We start from the raw sequence: 18738 nt of genomic DNA on the forward strand, positions 1-18738 counted from the left end.
ATTTCTTTTTTATGTCTGATTGCTGTGGCTAGGATTTCCAATACTATGTTGAATAAAAATGACAAGAATAGTCATGTTTGCCTTCTTCCTCATCTTAGAGGAAAAGTTTTCAACTTTTTACCATTGAGAATGGTATTAGCTTGGGTTTGTTATATGTATTATGTTGAAGTATGTTCCCTCTATACCTGTTTTGTTGAGCATTATCATCATGAACAGATCTGTTGTGTTTTGTTATGTGCTTTTTTTCATCTGTGGAAATGATACGATTTTTATCCTTCCTTTTGTAAATGTAGTGTATCATGTTGAGTGATTTATGGATATTGAACCATTCTTACATCCCTGGAACAAATCCCACTTGATCATGGTGAATGATACTTTCAATGTATTGTTGAAGTCAGTTGCTAATACTTTGTTGTGGATTTCTACATCAGTGTTCATCACAGACACAGGCTTGTAATTTTCTTTTTTTTGTAGTGTCTCCGTGTGTTTTAAGAATTTTGATTATGCTGGCCTCATAGAATTCCTTTCTCTTCAATTTTTTTAAAATAATTTGACAAAGAATAGATATTAACTCTCATTTAAATGGTATAATGTACCTGTGAAGCCATTTAGTCTTAGACTTTCATTTGTTTGGAGTTCTGTGATTATCAGTTCAATTTCAGTACTAGTAATTGGTCTGTTCACATTTTCTATTCTTGATTCACTCTTGGAAGATTGTTTGTTTCTAGTTTATCTGTTTCTTATATATTGTCCAATTGTTGGCATATAATTTTTTGGACTACTCTATTACTGTTATTTTTTGGTATTGGTTGTAACTTCTGTCTTATTTCTGACTTCATTTATTTGAGTCATCTCTCTTTGTTCTTGATGAGTCTGACTAAAAGTATATCGATTTTGTTTATCTTTTCAAAGAACCAGCTCTTAGTTTTATTGGTCTTCTCTATTGTTTTTTAAAGACTCTCTTTCACTTATTTCCACTTTGACCTTTTTTTTTTCCTCCTAACTTTGGGTTTTGTTTATTTTTTTTTTTTAAGATTTTAATTTATTTGACAAAGAGCGAGCACAAGCAGGCAGAGCAGCAGGCAGAGAGAGAAGGAGAAGCAGGCTTTTGCTGAGCAGGGAGCCCAACGCGGGGCTCGATCCCAGGACCCTCGGAGATCATGACCTGAGCCAAAGGCAGCCACTCAACTGACTAAGCCACCCAGGCGTCCCTGTTATTTTTCTAGTTCCTTTAGGTGTAAGGTTAGATTGTTTGATATTTTTCTTGTTTCTGGAGATAGGCCTGTATCACACTATAAACTTACCTCTAAGTACTGCTTTAGCTGCATCCCAAAGATTTTGAATTGTGTTTCCATATTGATTTGTCTCAAGGTATTTTTTTTTCTCTTTGATTTTTTTTGTTGACTCAATTGTTTTGTAACATGTTGTTTGGTTTCCTTGTATTTATGTTTTTTCTTTGTAATTTTACTTTAATGCCATTGTGGTTGGAAAAGTTGCTTGCTATGGTTTCTGCCTTTTTAAATTTATTGAGACTTGTTTTGTGGCCTGATATGATCTGTCCTGGAAAATATTCCATGTGCACTTGAAAATTATATTATTCTGCTATGTTTGAATGGAACATTTTGTATATATCTGTTTAGTCTACCTCGTCTAATGTGTTTTTCAAAGCAACTGTTTCCTGATTGGTTTTCTCTCTAGATGATCTGTCTATTGATGTAAATGTTAAAATTTCCTACTATTATTGTATTACTGTCACTTTCTCCCACTGTGTCTCTTAATACTTGCTTTATATATGTAAGCACCGCTGTGTTGGATGCATATAAATTTACAGTTGTTGGGATGATTGGTTGGCTCAAGTCGGTTAAGTGTTTGACTCTTGGTCTCAGCTTAGGTCTTGAACTCAGGGTTGTAAGGTGTTGTTTGTTTGGGAAACTCTCTCTCTCTCCTTCAATTCTGAATCATGGTCTTCCTGGAAATAGTATTCTTGGTTGTTGGTTTTTTCCCTTTCATGCCACTTTCTTCTAGCCTACAAAGTTTCTGCTGAAAAATAATCTGATAGCCTTGTGGGTTTTCTCTTGTATGTTGCTAGTTGCTTTTGTCTTCTATACAAGGCCACTTTTAAAATTCTCTTTTTTTATCCTTAATTATTTTGATATTTTAGTTTTTGTCTGTCTTAGTGTGGACCTCCTTGAGGTCATCTTGTTTGTGGCTTTCTGTGGTTCCTAAACCCTGATGTCTGTTTCCTTTCCCAGGTTAGGGACATTTTCAGCTATTTTTTCTTCCAATAAGTTTTCTGCTGCTTTCTCTCTCTCTCTTGTCTCCTCTGGGAACAGTATAATGTGAATGTTAGTACACTTAATCTTATCCCAGAAGTCCCATAACTTATTCTCATTTTTCAAGGTTTTTTTTTTTCCCCCTGTCTTCATCTTGGGTGTTTCCACTACCCTATCTGCCAGCTCACTGATCCATTCTTCTGCATTCTCTAATTTGATGTTGTGTATTTTTCATTTCAGTTATTGTATTCTTCAGCTCTGATTCGTTCATTTTATATTTTCTGTCTCTTTGTTGAAATTCTCACTGAGTTTGTCCACTGTACTTTTTTTCTTTTTTAATATTTTTGTTTTTAACTAATCTCTACATCCAAAGTGGGGCTTGAACCTACAACCCCAAGATCAAGAGTCACATGCTCTAACTGCTAAGCCAGCCAGGCGCCCCTTAGTTTATCCATTCTACTCTTAAGTCCAGTGAACATCTTTATGACCGTTACTTTAGATAATTCTTTATCAAGTAGATTGCTTATCTCCATTTTGTTTGGTTCTTTTCCTTATGTCTTGTCTTGTCCTTTCGTTTGGAGCATACTTCTCTGTCTCTCATTTTGTTTGACTCTGTTCCTGTTTATTAGGTAGGTCAGCTGTGTCTCCTGATGTTAAATGTAGTGGCCTTGTATAGAAGATATTTTGTGGTACCCTATAGCACAGTACCCCCAGTTGCCAGAATCAGGTATCCATGGGTGTCCCCTAGGTGGCCTGTTTACCCTTCTGTTGTAGCTAAGCCCTGACTGCTACAGGAGAGCTGGTGGTCAGGACCGGGCCCCAGACCAGCTCGCTCAGAGGCGCAGTTGTAACTATTGTCATACAGTGGGCGGGGTGCCAGTTCAGCCACTGCTGCTGAGTAGTTGTGTTGGCAGTAGTTGTTCTGGGTGGGTGCAGGTCCTAATTGAGGCTGCCTGGTGGAATGGTGTGGCATGAGCCACTTTGGAGGAGCTTCTGCCAGGGCAAGTGGGTTGGATGGGTCACATCCACAGGGGAACACCAGAGCAGGGTGAGCAGTGCTAACAGGGTAAGTGGAGAGTGTCAGAACTGGCTTCCATAAGCATCACGTCAGGTAGGCTATAGGAGGGAAAGAAAAATGGCACTTTGCTCCTGGAGAAGGTTCTTGCACTTCAGCCCTTCTGGCACATACCCTAAAATTAATTAGTAAATCTTCACTTATAACTCATACACTTTTCAAACTGCTGCCTGTCTTCTGGGTTCCAGCCTGAATGATATAGTACACTGGCACTTTAGGAGTGAACTCTAAGGTTCCTGTAGCCCTCCAATTCTCCTGGAGTTAAGTTTCCCTGATTTTCAAAGCCAGACGTTATAGGGAGCTAGTCTTCCTGATGCATGCCCCTAGGGCGGGGGTGCCTGATGTGGGATTTGATCCTTTGACTCCTCAGGGTGGAACTCTGTGGCTGAGATAATACTCTTGTTTGGGGGTCACCCTGCTGAGGGGTTCGGTTCCCAGCCATGTTTCTCAGTGCCCTTCGACCCTTCTCAGTTGGCCTTTTCTCTATATCTTTATTGTGGAAAGCTTTTATGCTAGTCTTCGGGCCCTTTTCAGAGTGAATTGCTCTGTATGTAGTTATAGTCCTGATGTGTCCATCAGGAGATGAGCTCAGGATCCTCTTACTCTGCCATCTTCCCAAGCTCCTCAATTTACCTGTGCTTTCAATTAAATGCAAAACATTCAGTTTGCTACATGAGACACCTGTATTTCTTGAACACCCCCCCGTTTTTTTAAATAATTAAGACAAAATACTTATAGGTAAAATCTTACTATTGAGATGCCACATAAGTATTTGAAAGCTGATATACTGGAATTTTGCTATTTTAAAACATTGTTTTAAGTATGTGGTATATTCCTAGATTTTTAGGAAACGTCATTGTGATGCAGTATGTCATAATAACCTTTGATTTATCGAAATTAAAATCTGCCACAGCAGAATCAGAGGCTGCTGCTTTGGATTAGTTCAGATGACAGTGAAATTCAGAATTAGCAGTATTTAAGGAGACTGTTCATTATTAGATGTTTTAAAATAATAATTAAAAGTATAATTACTTACTTCTGAATCCCAGCTAGCGTTTGGTTTCTATTCCTCAATCTTAAAATTTGTTCTGTAGAATTCCAGCATCTTGTTAAATTATTTTACAATTGACTGCTTAACTGTAAATGAGAGTAAAACAACCACAATTTAGCAGATAGTCATTGTACTCAAAGGGACCTTTGAAGTTACTGCGACTCAGAATGGCAAATATGTGGCACACATGCCAACATTCTTTTTCTCATGGCAGACATTGATGATAAGTCGTGGCATTCTTTCACAGTGAATTCTTAGATTCTTCCAAGAAAATGATCTAATGACTAATTCATTAGAGTTAGCATTTTAAGGAAAACCTGTTTGTTGTCTGTCTCGCTTTTAGGCCCAGATTTTATTAAGCCTAGCAGCTGTGCCCATTTTACTTAAAGATACTAAGAAGCTTTATAGTAGTTAATAATCAGATTTGTCTCATTTTAATAGCCTCTGCAGTGTAGACGTCACTGGGTCCTAGACAAACTGTTCTGTAACATTTTTTAAATTGAGGTATAATTGACATTTAACATTTTTTATTTAGCTTATTTCAGGGAACTAAGGGGAGGTGTGTTAGCATGAAGTATATATATCATATCATCTCTGGTTTCAAGGGGTTTACAGCTTAACAGGGGGAATAGTTTGTGCTCCAGTTGGGGAACATCAAAAATGCATCCTCTAACTGGGGTAAAGTGTGTTTGAGGGGGGAGATCAGTAAAGGTTTTATAAAAGAAGTATCGAGAAATTCACCTGACTTGTAGAAATATTTTCAGACAAGAATTGCATTCCCAACGATGGAAGCAACATACACAGAGCATGAAACATCCCTTTTTGTTGTTTTTGTTTTTTAAAGATTCATTTATGTATTAGAGAAAAAAAAATTGGGGGGAGGGGCAGAGGGAGGGAGAATCTCAAGCAGACTCCCTGCTGAGCGTGGAGGCTGCCACGGTGCTTGATCTCAGGACCCTGAGATTATGACCTGAGCCAAAACCAAGAGTCAGACACCCAACAAACTCAGCCACCCAGGCACCTTGAAATGTCCCTTTTTTAAAAAGAACTCTTAAGTTCTGTTATTTGTGGTTGAATGATAAAGATACAACAAAGAGGACTATATCTTAAGAGATGTATTGTTTGCTTTTATAAATTAATATCTTGAATAGGAATCCTGGACACAGGGATATCATTCCACAGACAATGTATAAGGAAATTTCATCTCTCAACTGCAGTTATTATGTAGCCTGGGTAGATTTGAACCAGACCTCCTTTGCATGAGATATGAGGAGGTAGTGGGATTTCCATAGTCATTTTCTTTCCTTTAACTTGGAGTGTGTGTGATACCAAATTTAGCTTTTTAAATGCTTCTTAGATTGCTGCAAGCTTTTGGTTAATTTCCAGAGCTCTGGAAAGAAAATTAGATCAAGACACACATTTAGTTTTTAAAAATCTAAGATTTAATAAAACACATCAGTTTAAATAACTTTTCCTGGACATGATTAAAATGTACTTGGTTCAGAAAATATCTTTTCTGGATGAAAAGTTCAAAAATCATATTTTAGTTAATAGCCTTGATTTGAAGAAATGACATTGCCTGAAACTTATTTAGAATGTATTCACTTAAACTTACTGATTTCTCCTATTGTCTATCTACTTTATCATTTGCTTATTTTTAAAGGGGAAATTGATTTATGGCAAACTTGAAAAGATTTGAAAGGTCTATTCCTGTTATTGGTATTCGAACAAGTTTGTAGTAATTACCCACATGATTATTTGGATGTATATAAACCAATCTTGTGTCATGATCCTGAATTGTAAGTTACTTTATAAGGTTATCAGGGTTAGAAAGTTGCGTGAACACTATGCAAATATTATGTTTTTAGATCTCTGTATGTAGAGATTTATCATTCTATGAGAACTGTTCAGTTGGTTTTTAAGCATTAACTTGTTATTTACAAAACTGGAGTCGTAGGATCTTCCTTTCCTTGTACTTAAGGAGACATTTGTTGGAGGACTTTTGTAGTGTCTTTCTTGCCATTAATGTGAGAGTTGACCATTTTTGGATAGTGTTTATTATGGGAAACAGCATTAGAAATTGAGCAGCTTCTGTCTTGCTTCTGAATCAAGTCTTCACTGTATGGTGTTTATTTTGTTTTCAAAGGAATTCTCAGATACTTGTGCTAAATGAATTCAACTTCAAGTACACAAAGCATATACTTCCTGTCTAAAGCCAAGTGAATTATTTTGAGTTTTTCTGCCATTTTGGATTATGTACATTCACTTCAGTGTTCTCTTTCCATTCAAACAGTGCATCTAGGATTTGCATGGGTCACAAACTGGTGATTCAAAAGCCACTTTAGCCCTCATGATGTCTTATTTAAAAATGAATTTGACAGTTTGAGAATAAAAGTTGTATTAAAGGATTATAATCAAATGAAAGTAAGCATCCACAAATCCATACTTAGGTAGGTAGGTAGGTAAGTAGATAGACAAATAAAATATAGAAAGAATGAATATGTTAGAAAAGTCACTGTTAGGCAGCTACCACAGATGGACTCAGGCAAGAATAATCCATGGATGCTAAAACTTGTGAGTTGAAAGTTTAGTGAGGAATGGAATATTTACAAAGTATGAATCTCCGCATAAGTTTCTTATTAATGGTAAAGGGGAAAGTAGTAAGTTTACAGTAGAGAATGCTAGCAGTAACCACCTGAATTGAGTGATAAGAGTTAGTATCACCAGTAATGTTGATCAGTGGATGGGAAGAACAAAAAAACATCGTCTCTGCCAAAAATGCATCCTTGAATCTGATGATTCCTTATAACGAGACAAACTCAAATTCAGAGGCATTCTACAAAATAATTAGCTAATTCAAAAACATCAGTATCCTGAGCAGCACAGAAAAACTGAGGAACTGTCCCCAGATTAAAGTAGAATAAAGAATTATGACAACTAGGGGCACCTGCGTGGCTCAGTCGTTAACCGTCTCCCTTGGGCTCAGGTCATGATCCCAGAGTCCTGGGATTGAATCCTATGTTGGGCTCCCTGCTCAGCAGGAAGCCTGCTTCTCCCTCTCCCACTCCCCCTGCTTGTGTTCCCTTTCTCGCTGTGTCTCTCTCTGTCAAATAAATAAAATCTTTAAAAAAAATTATGACAACTAAATTTAATTCATCATCCTGCTTTGGATACATGGAGTGGTAGGAGAGAAGGAGGGTGGTATAAAAGACATTTTTGGAGAAGTAGGTGAAATTTTAATACAGAGTATAGATAATATTGTATCAACATTAAATTTCCCTCTTTTAATACTTGTACTGTGGATGTGGTTTGTATGTGGAGAGAGAATGTTAAAAGCACATGGGGCAAATAATTGGTGACTCTGAACAAAGGTATATAGGAGCTCTTTGTTCTATTCTTATAACTTTTAACTTTGAAATTATATGAAAATGTCAATCCCATAAAAACAAAAGTATTCTGGATTTAAAAAGGTTAAAGAGACCTGACAGCTAAATGCAATAAATGACCCTTGGCTGGATCCTAGATCTGAAAGTGGTAGTGGTGGTAGTAGTAGCTATAAAGGACATGAGTGAACCAGTTGGGGAAATTTGAATATGAACTGTATATTAGATGATAATGTATTATTGTTAAATTTTTATGATATAATGTGGTTATGCAGGAGAATGTGCTTGTTCTTAGAAGATGCATGTTTATGTATTTGCTGGTAAGGTAAAGTGACATGTTATCTGCATATTAATTTCAAATGGTTAAAATGAGAGGAGGAACAAGGAAGGCAGAAAGAAAGAAAAACACTCCCTCCAAAAACCCCAAAATCTTATCTGGAAAGAGAAAAACGCACTTACGGCAGGGTATTAACAATTGAGAAAATAAAATGGATAGTTTGTTGTGTTATTTTTTGGGTCGTTTTCAAAGTTGTAATTGTCTCCTTTAAATGGCTTTCTCTATTTTTTCATTCCTCTTTTTCACTTCTTAACACTTAACAAATACCTTTTCTCTTTGGTTATTGAGTATGATCTGTGTTAATATTTTAGTTTTGGTATATACAGATCTGTTGACACTTATTATACAAAATAACATTTTTTGAAGGTGTTAAAGCACTATTTTAAAGTATTTTATATGCATTGTTTCATTTAATTCTCAAAACAGATTAATAAGATAGATATAATTTCATCTCCATTTTTAAAATGGGGAGAATTAATTAAAAAGATGAGGAGACTTCCTCAAAGTCACAAAACTAGCAGGACTGAGTTCAAACCCAGGCAGCCGTGACTGTAAACTGCTCAGCTGCTATACCATTTTGTTCAATAGAACACTAGAAATGTATTTATTACCAGCAAGCCAGTGACAGTTGTTTTTTCAGTAGTGATCGCACTAAAGGTAGCCATGAGAGACCAGTAGACAGATGAATTTGGACCTTTGAAAGTGTTAACTTCTCAGTGTACAGATGCCCTCTAAATTTAAAGGAAGCAAAATGTCATGTTTGATGGTGAGGGAAGGGTATTCTTCTCAGGAGAAAGCATGAAAGTTAGTTTGAAGATAGGTGATTCTTTATTATGTCTAACGGAGTGTACTATTTCCTCTGGTTGAAATACTTTGTTTCATCCGCCCTTCATTCTGGCCCATCCAGAGCTTACAGTGAACCTTACTTGGCTATCTAAAGCTAAACCAGGAGTCTTTTCTTCCTTTGTAGTGCTCTTGCACTTTAAGGTATTCAAAAAGTGCCAATAAGGACATGAAAATGAATTCTGTATTGCAGGAATAACTTATGTTTAGGTACCATTTATTTGCCTGTTATTTAGAGGTTGAATTAGTTTTTACTTTTGGAATATAACTTCTAATAAGATACAAGCTTCCACAGTGATTATTATCAACTATTAGGTGTGTCACAAATTGTAAATGCAGCTTCGTTTTAAGGATTCAAGCTAAATTTAGGAAATGGCAGAGTTTGAAGATACGCAGTCTTAATTGTGGTGTTCTTTAACTTTTTCTTGGCAGGTTGTTCCAGTTTTGGTGCACCTCTTGTCTGCCATCAGCAGTGTTAGGCTTTACATTCCTAAAGACCTTCGACCAGTGGATAATAGACAGAGTGTTTTAAAATCAATACAGGTACATGTGTTAATTTTATAAATTTAAATATAAATTTATGTGAATATAAATAGGATTTATAGCAAGACAACTTAAATGCTTTAAAATGTATTGCTTTCTTTAAAAAAAAAGTATAAACACTACCATCAGTGGCAGTTCTTTTTAGTAAAAAATAATAACAGATCTTTGTGTAGATTGTCCACTCCTTGAATATACCAACAAAGTAAGTTACCAAAGGAGATTTCACAGAGGAAAACATGGCTGCTATTATATGCAAAATATATTTTGCTTTATTATTTGTTGAGTGAAAATAACTAGACTGTATTAAACATTTTATGTATAAAATCACATGCCAGGATTTTTAACCAGTTTTTAGTGTAGTTAATAAATTAATGAAATAGTTTTACTTTCAGTAGGAAAAATTATGACATTCTAGAATTTTATTTTCCAGTAGGGGAAGAAAAAAGGAATTTTGTCATTTATTTAGTCAATAAATACTTGGATTAGTATTTACTATGTGGCAAAGGCTCTATACTAGAATTTGAGACAACAAAGATAGATAAAACAGGATGCTTTCATTAGAGTAGGAATAAGCTGTGGTCCATAGGCAGGCTTCCTGAATTGAAGAGTTCTCTTGACAGCTTTACAGAATCTTTATGTGGATAACTTTTTTTTTTTTTTTTTTAATCCCTAACTCACCAAATCCTATTTTACCTTTAAGGCCTATTCAAGACCCTGAAAGTCTCCCAGGGGGATACCAGCCTACAGTGAGCTCTCCTTTCTCTGAACTCACATGCTCATTATATTTAACAGTTAAATCATGTAAAAAAAAGAAATTGATAGGGATGTGGAACCCTTTAGAAAATTTATGTCTTTACATTCAGTAGTACATCCCTAGGAATCAGCCCCAAGGAAATCATGAGAAAATTGAAAACGGTTTACACTTGGGTTGTTTAACACCGGATTACTTATAACAGTAAGATGTTACAACAACCTAAATATATAATAATGTATTTATCAGTAAGTTGTGCCACATTCAGAACTGTTGAATTCTAAATGCTAGAATTATTAATTTAACACATCCCTGTATCAATAAATCATGGTACAGCAGTTCAGAAGGAATTTTCAAAACATAAGCAATGAAAAATGGTGCTCCAATTTAAGTGTATTTTTAAGGCCATGTTTCTGTCTTTGTGCATAGAAAAACATAGAAGGAAATATTTATTTAGTCTTAACTAATCTTGTCTAAAATGAAAAAATTAATTTTAAATTTTTTGTTTTAGGAAGTTCAGAAACGTTTTCCTGATGGTGTTCCTTTATTAGATCCTATTGATGATATGGGCATTCAAGATCAAGGGCTGAAAAAAGTTATCCAGAAAGTGGAGGCTTTTGAGCATAGAATGTATTCTCATCCACTTCACAATGATCCGAATTTGGAAACTGTGTATACGCTTTGTGAAAAAAAAGCACAGGTATGGCAGAAACTTATTTTTTTTATCATAAAATTCTATGTATGTCACTAAATTAATGAATATGTGTTTTTTTATTTTCCTTTCCTATTGTTTTCATCAGCTAAAACAGGGAAATATCTACCTATCTTTTAAGGAGACCAGTTCTTACCAGCAAGATAAGATAAAAACCATTTTATTATAATTTGGTATTTGATGGCTTTTCTTCAGTTTTTTTAATGTAATATAATTCATGTAGCATTAGATTCACCCTTTTTAAAGTGTACAATTCAATGGTTTGTAGCATATTCACAGATGACTGCAACCATACCACTGTCCCAATTCCAGAGCATTTCCATCACACCAAAAAGAAACCTCATACCAATTAGCAGTCACTTCGTATTTTCCCCATCTTCCAGATCCTGGCAACTACAAATCTACTTTCTGCCTCTATGGTTTTGCTTATTCTGGAGATTTCATTAAAAAAAAAAAAAAAATCCTGCAACATGTGGCCTTTTGTGTCTGTTCTCTCCACTTAGCATAATGTCTTCAAGGTCCATCCATATTGTAACATGCATTAGTACTTTATTCTTGTTTATGGCTGAAAAATATTCCACTATATGGATATTCCACATTTTGTTTAACACTTTATCAGCTGATAGACACTTGGGGTTTTTCCACTTCTTGGCTATCACGAATAATTCTACCAACATTTATGTACAAGTTTTTGTTTGGATATGTTTTCATCTCTTTTGGGTGGCATTGGGTTGAATTGCTGGGTCATACAGTAAGTCTGTGTTTAACCTTTGAGAAAGTGCCAAGTTTTTTCCAAAGTGACTGTACCACTTTACATTCTTACCAGCGATTTATAAAAATTCTTATTTCTCCATATTCTCACAAACACCTGTTACTGTGTTTTTGATTATAGCCTTTCTAGTGGTATGAAGTTGTAATAGTTTAGCTTTTAAGGGTAATTAGCTGTAGTCTCTAACCAGAAAAGCATTCTTAGAGCTATTGTGAATAGTGAATTTAGGAAAAGCTTTTCGAAGTGAACACATTCCTTTCCATTATCCACTTCTCTTCAACTAGAATCTTTTGTGCTATAGAAATGTCACTTTCTCCTTGAAACTTACAGCTCCTTGCTATTATGCTTTTTTAGCTTTTATCGAATGCCACTTTTACCACCTTTGTCTTCCTTTCACAAATTATTATTTTAAGCTCCTTAGGGTCAGGTATTTCATTTTAGCTTACTTGTATTCTCCCATATCCCAAATGATCTCTTTATAAAGTAGATACCTACTATTTATTGAACATGCTTGGAGTGGAAACTTCTTGGCTTAACAGAGTAGTATGTTTAGTTCACGGTTTTACAGCACTCTTTTCGCTTTCTGTGAACTAACATAAGGGGGCCTTTTGCCACATGGTCAACGAACATATAGTGCACCATGCTCTGGTCCACCAGGAAGGTGCTTCTCAAGATGAGGAAATGGAGACACAAAAAGCTTTAGTAACTGGTACAGAGCTCCTCACTTGGGATCCTGGCCTCTTCATCTCTCAATGAGACCATTCCATCAGCTCCCTCCCTGCTTCCATTTACTTCCTGTGTTGCCACCAGAGAGTCATCCTGAACAGTTCACAACACAAGAACACAGACTCCTGAGCTTGGTTGAATGGTGACTAGAAAGCACCCACAGAGAAGGCACTGTGAAGCCACAGAGGGTGGCATTATCTGAGCTACTCAGACATAACTGCCAAAGGCCTTGGTGTCTGGCAGAGGGACTAAGTAAACTTTCTATGAAAACTCAGCAGTACATGGAAAAATGCTTGTGCAGGTGCATTAAATGCTAATATCAGTGTGGGCTATGATTACAATTTAGCACAAATAAAAACATACACCAAAAAGACGAGAAGGAAATCCTGAAGTGGTGGTATTTGGGTAATGAGATTATAGTAGTGTTTTTTCCTTCTTTTTTTTCCTCCCTAATTGTCTGTAATTTGCTTAGAGAATATTTTATAATGAGTGAAAACTACAGTTAACAACTTAGGAGGGAAAAAACAAGCCTTTTTATGGCCTCCTAGGGACTGCAGGATAAATTTCACATCCCTTATTTAGCCTTGCTTAAGAAGGCTTCAAGAATCTGATCCCTCAACTGTCACCATTTTTGTCATTCACACCTTTTGACCAGGCTTTCCTCGAATTGAGACTCCAAAGTGTGAGGTAGTATAAGCATGTTCTTGTAGCGTTGTCTGAAAAAGCAAATGAATATAAAAATAACCTCAGTGTTTCATCAGTAGGGAATTAGATGTATGACTTATACATATCCATATCATGGAAATCAACATGAACATTAAAAAAAAAATGAGGTCGGGGCACCTGGGTGGCTCAGTCAGTTAAGCGTCTGCCTTCAGCTCAGGTCATGTTCCCAGGGTTCTGGGATCAAGCCCCGCATCAGGCTCCCTGCTCAGCAGGCAATCTGCTTCTCCCGCCCCCTTTGCCTTCCCCCTACTCATGCTTTCTCTCTCTCTCAAATAAATAAATATCTTTAATTTAAAAAAACCTTTGAAAAAATGAGGTCATTTTACATGTAGTCTTTGCAAAATGTATTACACATGTATTTACAGATGATTTATTAGGGAGGAAAAAAGGAAGCTGATCTCACTTCTGTGGGAGAAAAGCTCCTATTACTATGTATCCATGCTTTTACAGACATGAATATATCTGTTCTTTTAAAATGTGTAGGATAAGATCTGAAACAGCATCATTTAACAGAAATATAATGCAAGCCACGTATATGATTTTAAATTCTTTCACTTTTTAAAAGAAATGGGTGAAATTGATTTCAGTATTTTCGTTTAACTCAATATATCCAAAATACATTTTAATAAAAATTATTGAGGGGGCGCCTGGGTGGCTCAGTCGCTTAAGCGTCTGCCTTTGGCTCAGGTCATGATCCCAGGGTCCTGGGATCGATCCCCACATTGGGCTCCCTGCTCCGCAGGAAGCCTGCTTCTCCCTCTCCCACTCCCCCTGTTTGTGTTCCCTCTCTCGCTGTGTCTCTCTCTCAAATAAATAAATAAAATATTTTAAAAAAATAAGTAATTAAAAAATAAAAATTATTGAGGAAAAAAATTCTTCACTAGTGGGCTCTCTTCTACTAACCAGTAAGTTTTATATGCCTCTGAGTACTTAGCAGTCTTCTGCTCTGCTCATATGGACATCCTCAATCAAGGAAACTTAGAAAACAACTTTTTTTTTCTAAAAGACCTGATAAATTATGCTAGGTAGCAGAGAGTTGTTTCTTATCCTCATAGCATTATGACAACACATTTGATCATAGCAATATAAATAACCATTAAGAGACTGGGTTCTGAAGGTTAACATAGTGGTTTTGAATCCCATCTTTATTACTCACTAGCTCTGATCTTGACCAGTTTACTTAGTAATCTCTCTCAGATTTTTATCTTGCTAAAATTCACATTTAGTATTAGTTACCTGTCTTACAAAATTGCTGTAAGAATTAAATGCAATAATGTAAAGCACTAGAAGTGGGGTACATAGCTGTCAGTAAATATCCATTACTGACCACAGTCATTGCCTTTATCATTTCTGCTCCTCAATTGAAGCCTAATAAATCATATGCAAAATTCTAGAGTCTTTGAAATTCAACTTCTGAGTCCCTAAAATTTTCTTTTTGTCAGTGTTTTTCTGAACTTCAAGCCTCAATCTTAGGAATTCATTATTTTCTTGGTGTTGTACTATATTCTTGTCCCAGTTGGAAAGTAGATAGTATTTACTGATTAAATGAATTTTAAAACTCATTCATTCTGGAGGATGACCTAAAAATACATTTTCCTTTTAAAGTGTAGAATAAAGACCTGTTCTCTTGGCTAAAACCATTTCTAGCTTTGGGCAGTTTTGTGATACAATTAGAAGGCAAATAGAAGAAATACTTTTCAGGACATCATGGGGGAAATACTGGTAGCCAAGAGATAAGACTCATATACCCTCATCTTTCCTGTTCTCTAAGCTACCCCCTGATTTCCTGAGGTTGAAAAGCTGGAGCTAATGCTGCTTTGGAAGCATGATTGTCAGATCTTGTCTCGGAGAGCCTATCCTAATTTACCACTGACTTTTTCAACCTCCAGCAGATTACCTTATCTAGCTAATGGCTATCCAACTTACTCCTTTTTCTAAACCTGCCTCCTTGCTCCTCATTTAAAGCAGGAACCATGCTGTGTTCCCCAACTTCTTAAATTTTTAACAACTCCTGAATATCCTCCCTGCTTTAATATATTTCCATATATTTAACATTTTTGCTGGTATTTAATTACTACAGATATATCATTCCTCTTGTGTAATATCCTACGTAAGTTATCCTTACAAAATATTTTCTAAGGTGCCTGGGTAGCTCAGTTGGTTGAGCACTTGACTCTTCATTTTGGCTCGGGTCATGGTCTTGGGGTGATGGGATCGACCCCTGTGTTGGGCTCCACACTCAGTGTGGAGTCTGCTTGAGATTCTCTCTCTGCCCCTCCCCCCCGCTTGTGCACACACTTTCTCTCAAACAAATAAAATCTTTAAAAGATATACTTTTTATTTCATTATATGAATAAATCTTGTTTTACTTTGTTTACTTTATTGAACTTTCTTTATATTTTTATATGCCTTAGATTGCAATCGACATTAAATCTGCAAAGCGAGAATTAAAGAAAGCAAGAACTGTCCTACAAATGGATGAGCTCAAATGTCGCAAACGTGTTTTAAGGAGGTTGGGATTTGCTACTTCTTCTGATGTCATAGAAATGAAAGGACGAGTGGCTTGTGAGATAAGCAGGTAAAACTGGTTGTTCTAGAAAACTGATTTTAAAATGAGATACTGTTTTTAAGGGCTATAAATCTTTTGGAAAAAAAAAGAGCTGTCTTAAAAAGTTTGTGGGGCGCCTGGGTGGCTCATTTGGTTAAGTGTCTGCCTTTGGCTCAGGTTATGATCTCTGATTCCTTGGATCGAGCCTTGCATCAGGCTCCCTGCTCAGCGAGGAGCCTGCTTCTCTCTCTCCCTCTGTCTGCCGCTCCCCCTGCTTGTGCTCGCTCTCTCTCTCAAATAAATAAAATCTTAAAAAATAAAAAAATTAAAAGTTTGTAAAATACTTCCATAGTAAATGTAGTTTTTTGATGATGAAATTAGAAAAAGAGCGTTAAAAAAAATCTCTTCCATCCCACTATTTAGTACAAATGCTATTAGCATTCTGATACATTTCCTTTTTTTATTTTTTTTATTTTTTTTATATTTTTTTATTGTTATGTTAATCACCATATATTACATCATTAGTTTTTGGTGCAGTGTTCCATGATTCATTGTTTGTTCATAACACCCAGTGCTCCATGCAGAACGTGCCCTCCTCAATACCCATCACCAGGCTAACCCATCCCCCTACCCCCCTCCCCTCTAGAACCCTCAGTTTGTTTTTCAGAGTCCATCATCTCTCATGGTTCGTCTCCCCCTCTGACATACTCCCCTTTTCTTCCTCTCCTGTTATCTTCTTCTTTTTCTTTTTTCTTAAAATATGTTGCATTATTTGTTTCAGAAGTACAGATCTGTGATTCAACAGTCTTGCACAATTCACAGCGCTCACCGTAGCACATACCCTCCCCAATATCTATCACCCAGCCACCCCATCCCTCCCACCCCCAACCACTCCAGTAACACTCAGTTTCTTTCCTGAGATTAAGAATTCCTCATATCAGTGAGGTCATGTGATACATGTCTTTCTCTGATTGACTTATTTCACTCAGCATAACACCCTCCAGTTCCATCCACGTCGTTGCAAATGGCAAGATCTCATTCCTTTTGATGGCTGCATAATATTCCATTGTGTATATATACCACATCTTCTTTATCCATTCATCTGTCGATGGGCATCTTGGCTCTTTCCACAGTTTGGCTATGGTGGACATTGCTGCTATAAACATTGGGGTACACGTACCCCTTTGGGTCCCTACATTTGTATCTTTGTGGTAAATACCCAGTAGTGCAATTGCTGGATCGAACGGTAGCTCTAATTTCAACTGTTTGAGGAACCTCCATACTGTTTTCCAGAGGGGTTGCACCAGCTTGCATTCCCACCAACAGTGTAGGAGGGTTCCCCTTTCTCCACATCCCCGCCAACATCTGTCGTTCCCTGACTTGTTAATTTTAGCCATTCTGACGGGTGTGAGGTGGTATCTCATTGAGGTTTTGATTTGGATTTCCCTGATGCCAAGCGATGTTGAGCACTTTTTCATGTGCCTGTTGGCCATTTGGATGTCTTCTTTGGAGAAATGTCTGTTCATGTCTTCTGCCCATTTCTTGATTGGATTATTTGTTCTTTGGGTGTTGAGTTTGATAAGTTCTTTATAGATTTTGGATACTAGCCCTTTATCTGATATGTCATTTGCAAATATTTTCTCCCATTCTGTCGGTTGTCTTTTGGTTTTGTGGACTGTTTCTTTTGCTGTGCAGAAGCTTTTTATCTTGATGAAATCCCAATAGTTCATTTTTGCCCTGGCTTCCCGTGCCTTTGGCGATGTTTCTAGGAAGAAGTTGCTGCGGCTAAGGTCGAAAAGGTTGCTACCTGTGTTCTCCTTTAGGATTTGGATGGACTCCTGTCTCCCGTTTAGGTCTTTCAACCATTTGGAGTCTATTTTTGTGTGTGGTGTAAGGAAATGGTCCAGTTTCATTCTTCTGCATGTGGCTGTCCAATTTTCCCAACACCATTTGTTGAAGAGACTGTCTTTTTGCCATTGGACATTCTTTCCTGCTTTGTCAAAAATAAGTTGACCATAGAGTTGAGGGTCCATTTCTGGGCTCTCTATTCTGTTCCATTGATCTATGTGTCTGTTTTTGTGCCAGTACCATACTGTCTTGATGATGACAGCTTTGTAATAGAGCTGGAAGTCCGGAATTGTGATGCCGCCAGCTTTGCTTTTCTTTTTCAGTATTCCTCTGGCTATTCTGGGTCTCTTCTGGTTCCATACAAATTTTAGGATTATTTGTTCCATTTCTTTGAAAAAAGTGGATGGTATTTTGATGGGGATTGCATTGAATGTGTAGATTGCTCTAGGTAGCATTGACATCTTCACAATGTTGATTCTCCCAATCCATGAGCATGGAACGTTTTTCCATTTCTTTGTGTCTTCTTCAATTTCTTTCCTGAGTATTTTATAGTTTTCTGAGTACAGATCCTTTGCCTCTTTGGTTAGATTTATTCCTAGGTATCTAATGGTTTTGGGTGCAATTGTAAATGGGATAGACTCCTTGATTTGTCTCTCTTCTGTCTTGTTGTTGGTGTATAGGAATGCCACTGATTTCTGTGCATTGATTTTATATCCTGCTACTTTACTGAATTCCTGTATGAGTTCTAGCAGTTTTGGGGTGGAGTCTTTTGGGTTTTCCACATACAGTATCATATCATCTGCAAAGAGTGAGAGTTTGACTTCCTCCTTGCCGATTTGGATGCCTTTGATTTCTTTTTGTTGTCTGATTGCTGTGGCTAGGACTTCTAATACTATGTTGAATAGCAATGGTGAGAGTGGACATCCCTGCCGCGTTCCTGACCTTAGGGGAAAAGCTCTCAGCCTTTCCCCATTGAGAATGATATTCGCTGTAGGTTTTTCATAGATGGCTTTTATGATATTGAGGTATGTACCCTCTATCCCTATACTCTGAAGAGTTTTGATCAAGAAAGGATGTTGTACTTTGTCAAATGCTTTTTCTGCATCTATTGAGAGGATCATATGATTCTTGTTCTTTCTTTTGTTAATGTATT

At 36.7% G+C, this 18738-nt stretch overlaps 1 protein-coding gene across 2 annotated transcripts in view; it reads left to right on the plus strand.

The window, feature by feature from the left end:
• The window catches only part of MTREX (Mtr4 exosome RNA helicase), a 126989-nt gene that overhangs the window by 78611 nt on the left and 29640 nt on the right, over positions 1–18738 (plus strand). For both annotated transcript variants that reach the window (XM_088023309.1, XM_028119130.2), the window contains 3 exons: positions 9395–9505; positions 10768–10956; positions 15604–15767. In XM_088023309.1, coding sequence (XP_087879435.1) covers positions 9395–9505; positions 10768–10956; positions 15604–15767 — 464 coding nt within the window. The remainder of the gene's footprint in view (positions 1–9394; positions 9506–10767; positions 10957–15603; positions 15768–18738) is intronic.

The sequence above is a fragment of the Eumetopias jubatus genome, unplaced genomic scaffold (assembly GCF_037043125.1).
Source record: "Eumetopias jubatus isolate StellerSeaLion01/CBP00866 unplaced genomic scaffold, mEumJub1_p1.0 scaffold_5, whole genome shotgun sequence".
NCBI classification, from domain to species: Eukaryota; Metazoa; Chordata; class Mammalia; order Carnivora; family Otariidae; genus Eumetopias; species Eumetopias jubatus.